This window comes from Penaeus vannamei, chromosome 6, assembly GCF_042767895.1.
Source record: "Penaeus vannamei isolate JL-2024 chromosome 6, ASM4276789v1, whole genome shotgun sequence".
Taxonomy (NCBI): domain Eukaryota; kingdom Metazoa; phylum Arthropoda; class Malacostraca; order Decapoda; family Penaeidae; genus Penaeus; species Penaeus vannamei.
Window position 1 is genome coordinate 12409234 of NC_091554.1, and position 5000 is coordinate 12414233.

General features: G+C 35.1%; 1 protein-coding gene across 1 annotated transcript in view; it reads left to right on the top strand.

Annotated features, from left to right (window-relative positions):
• LOC138862010 (uncharacterized) overlaps nt 1-5000 on the top strand; it is an 8423-nt gene that overhangs the window by 2637 nt on the left and 786 nt on the right. The window contains exons 2-4 of the mRNA XM_070122639.1: nt 144-276; nt 2602-2779; nt 4077-5000. The exon at nt 4077-5000 is cut by the window's right edge and continues 786 nt beyond it. Of these exons, the coding sequence (XP_069978740.1) occupies nt 144-276; nt 2602-2779; nt 4077-4274 (509 nt within the window). The 3' untranslated portion in view covers nt 4275-5000. The remainder of the gene's footprint in view (nt 1-143; nt 277-2601; nt 2780-4076) is intronic.

Consider the following 5000-nt stretch of genomic DNA (forward strand, 5'->3'; position numbering starts at 1 on the left):
CCAACGATACCAAAATCGTCGATATCGGTCATGCGGACGTAATATAGAAAATTACCTATATATATATATATATATATATATATATATATATATATATATATATATAATATATATTTTCTCCTTTTTCTCAATGCTCTCGGCAGACGGGCAGTGTATCGTGCAGGGAGCGGGCGCCTCCTCTGAGCACCCATTCGTCGGCGCGCAGTGGTTTTACAAATGGAACATTAACCGAGCTTTCAAACGCCCAGTTCAAGGCTCCACCAATACATATTCTGGGTGAGTGTAGCTGTGGTTACTATAAAGGGAAAGTCTACCTTGGCAGTCTTACCCATTCAAGAAAAAAATATTTGTTGATCATTCAGGCAGATACTGTTGTTAGGCAAAGAAAGCTCACTGATTACTGTAGATTGTTGCAGTGAAACATCTGAAAATCGCAAAATGCAAGTACAAATATATGCATTATATATAGTTTGGTTAATCTGAATATATAAGAGACCCCGCCTGAACTCATTTGAATAACAGTATTTGTATCACAAGTTTATGCATTTTCATCACCATGATTGCGTTTCTCAGATGCCACTAATTGTATGCGTGATCAAAAAGTTTAAGATTTAGTCGGACTTTCCTTTTTTTAAGAATGTTTAGCTGTATAATTGGGAGAGCTGTGATGATGCTTTTATGATTAATTATCTAATTTTCATCTTTTCATGATAACGTTTCTCATGCACCAGTAATCATTATAATACCGGTATATGTGATCGGATCTTTTGAGCTATTGTCGCATTTGATATTTCTATTGAAAAATGGTATTGGTAGCATCACCGTTACACGACGGTTTTATAAACGAAATATGACTGGCTAGCTGCCATCGCAAATGCTCCTCACCTGTGTATGGCCATACGATTTTTATTTATTTGTTTATTTTATTTTATTTATTTATTTATTTATTTATTTATTTATTTATTTATTTATTTATTTATTTATTTATTTATTTATTTATTTATTTATTTATTTATTTATTTATTTATTTATTTATTTATTTATTTATCTATCTATCTATTATTATTATTATTTTTTATTTTTTATTTTTTTTAGCTTTTCCTAACACATCAGTTTGGTGCACTTTCATACATGCTCAAATATTATTTTGCGAACATTATTGAAACCCGTTGAAACGTGTTACACACCTCTAGGTTGATAGAGATACATTTCAATCAGCCAATCAGATCGCGATTCCCTTCACATATATTTCACGTACGTCTCAGATCAGGTATTCATGTTTTAATTTGTTACGAATCGTATCGTCTGTTTTTTTTAATATAAAATTTATATTAAATTATGTATGAAATGTTGCAGTGCCTTGTCAGGTTTACATCAAATATGTCCACTCCATATGGGTAAAATTTGAAGTTAATCGTTACGGTTGCTGAAACATGGTAAGAATTTCCAACGTGTCCGAGTCACATGATGTGGCATTGACTTCGATGGAAAGGTTGTTGTGTTACAGGCACTAATAAAAGTTAAATGTCTGTAATCATTAGAATTATCCAGTAGAGATTCGGACATGGAGCGGTATTTACGATCAGATTCAAAACAAAGCTACACATTTTAATTTTCCATGTGAAGAACAATGGATATAAAAACTAGAAAAATGATGTTTTGTCTAAATCGGAGGAATACACTCGATTTTTTTTTTTTACAGCCTTGCGAAGCGAAGAGTGATGTGCAAATAACCGTTATTAATTACAGACTAGCCATGTATTTTTTCCCATTTTATTTGAAGCTTCCATAATGTTTTGCTTATAATTTGAAATCATACCAGCATACTATGTAATATAATGGTTTTACTATGACTTTTTATGTGAAATATTGGAAAAACTTTTTTTCAAAGCTGTTTATGTTAGAACAAATTTCGATGATTCAGTATTTTGTACCAACCACGGGCTATCAAACAATCTATCAATGTCTGAGGCTTCGGAATGCCACAGAAAATGCCTTTTATGCCGGACAAAGTAGCCTGTTTTATCAAAAATAATTACTATGTGAAAAAATAGGAAATATATATATAGAAAAAGTACAGGAACCTCCTGTTTTCAGCACTGTAACAATGCAATTAACAGAACTGTACAAAAAGAATTGCTAAGCTAACCACTTCTTATACTTGTTCTGAATTCAAAATTATAGCTTCTACTTCTATTTTTTATTGCACATTCATGATAAGAGAAATATTCGCATTTAAAAAAAATATCCGGAATTAAATGCATTATAATATATTCTTATACAATACTTGTTACAAAGACGTTACTAGCTAATAAATCAACGCGGTTTGTCTATACCTGTAACGACAAGGGGCGTGACATCCTATTTATCCAATCCGAATGCACTGTACCTTTGTTTACCTGTGTGTCATATTCTCAGATAACTCCTTTCTGTATTATTGTATTTCCTTTTCATGCGTTTCATTCAATCGCTTAATCACTTTCTTCATATTATGACTCCTCATCAGCTCCCCCTCCTTTCTCTATTATTGTATTTCTCTTTCATGTGACATTCAATCGCTTAAATCCCTTTCTCCATATTACGTCCCCCACTCCTCACCAGCTCCCCCGTGACCCATGCCGTAGACGAGAGAGGGTGTCTCACGTGGTCCTCTTCCTACACCGAATGCTGTTACGTCACGTACCAGACCACCGGGGCCTGGCTGGTGATTGACCTCGGGACGCCGCTCAGAGTGCACGTCGTAGTCATCGGGAGTAAAAAATTCTTCACAGACACTGAGGTAACGGTTGCTGATGAGAGGATCATGATGTTACGAGGTAATTGCGGGACGATGCAGTTAGTGTGAATGGAAAAAAAATGCTCCATGTTGATACTATTGTTTAAAAAAAAAACGATGTACAAACTGGATTTATTGAAATATACTCAATGAGTCTTGTACATTGTGGTATTTTCTACCATGTCATTAGGGATGATGAGGTAGTTATTGCAATGGAGATTGTGAGGGGATTGTACTTGGAAGAAGGTAGGGCTGATTATCATGGCGATAATGATCATTAGGTAATGATTGACATCATTAAAGGACTGGCAATAGATGAAGATAGTGACGGGTATGAAGTAAAAGGGAAAGTGAGGTAATAATTGTGATGAGGATAAGATAATGGAGACACTAAGGTAGTGATTGTGTTTAGGTAAGGTAATGGGTATATTAGAATAATGTTTGACTTAGGGGGGGGGGGGCTAGTGACAGTGATAGGAGTTAATCAGAATAGTGAGGAAGTTACTGTAATGGAATTGGGAGTAACAGGGATTACTGATGACATCAATAATTGTAATGATAGTATAAAGGGCAAGTGACAGTGACATTGATAATTATTGATATGGCATTAATGTGAACAACAGAGCAATAATATTAATACCAGTACATGTTTTGACAATGTTATTGATTTTACTTATTATTAGCTGCAATAATGGGATTGTGCTGGCAATAATGGCACCACGGAGTTAGGGAAAATATATACGAGGTATGGTCGAAAAGTATAAAATTGAAACCACATGAAACTGAAAACTCAGTCCGTACCAGCATTTTCTGTACACCTATCCCGTTTTTCTTCCCACTGCTGGAAACATTTTGAAGTCCTCTTAAATTACAATTATTAACTGGTTTTGAATACACATGTTTAGAACTTTGTGTATGTGTGCTCAGGGAAGTGTTTACAGCAGTGAGGATATCACTGACCTTAGTGTGAAGAGAATCAAAATGTCCGAATTAAAAGGATGAACGATTCACCAATTCTACAAACACGGGTTTCAATTTAAAGTAATATATATATATATATATATATATATATATATATATATATATATATATATATATATATATATATATATATATCAAATACTTTTCGATCAGGTATATGATTTTATTCATGGGTTTGTCTTTTTCTTTCATTGTCCATTTGTCTTTACCATTTCAATGCTGGACTATCACGAATTCCATTTACTCATTATAACAGCCAGCTGCATGGCAATTACCGAAGGTGTATGCTAAACTAGTCATCCCGTGATTGGTATTTCAGGTACGCGTCGGTTCGGAACTGAAAACCGGTAACTTTGCCACCTATAAACTACTGGGCAAATTCGCCAGTCCGACAAGCTCGACCGGTTACGTCAAGTTCTCCAAGCGCCAAGGGATTGTTGGCCGCTACGTCAGCATCCAACAGAACGTGTACGGGAATTTTTTCGTGTGCGACGTGGTTGTTTTGGCTGACGACTGAGATGGTGGGTGGTTCATCTTCATGGTGGTTGCCCTCTTTTGGAACGGAACAAAACACATACAGAAAGTAAAAACTAAGAAGCAAAAGGTTTTGAGTTAAACAACAAACTTGTATTTTCCTAAACGCAGTAAGTAAGCAAATCTGCAGTATACAATGTAGATATATATTCTTAAACGCATCAAGTAAGCAGATCAATGATATACAATATGTATTCCCTAATTTTTATTTATTTTTCTCTTTTCGTGGCTATTGTCAGTGCCGCAGTAATTATAACTGGAATGGATGAGATTAGAATACAGAGCAATCTCAAGGTAGAATACAAATACACTCAAGGACTTTTTACCGCCGCTTTTCTATGTCCAGGATGGTGGATTGGCGAGATCAAATGAACAGCAAAAGTTCAGTATTCTCTAAGAAATGCAGTACTGGAAGCATTTGGTAACATTTCACAGACTGTATTATGAGATCCTGGTTTAGCACGTCAAGTTTCGACTTTCTAAAGAGTTGTTACATGTAGATATTGTGTTCATTTCGTTGATTTCTTTATATTCATGCATGCCGTCTGGATTTTAATTGTGCCCAACGACCAGCTTGAAACATCTCTGATAAAACTAGAGAAACTGAAACCTAAAGATATAGTTTGTGGAAGCTGTTTTCGTGGCGCTTTTGTTGCCATCTTTGTTTCAGGCGAGTCCACAGGTTCCGAAGAAGCGCTTTTTTGCAGTA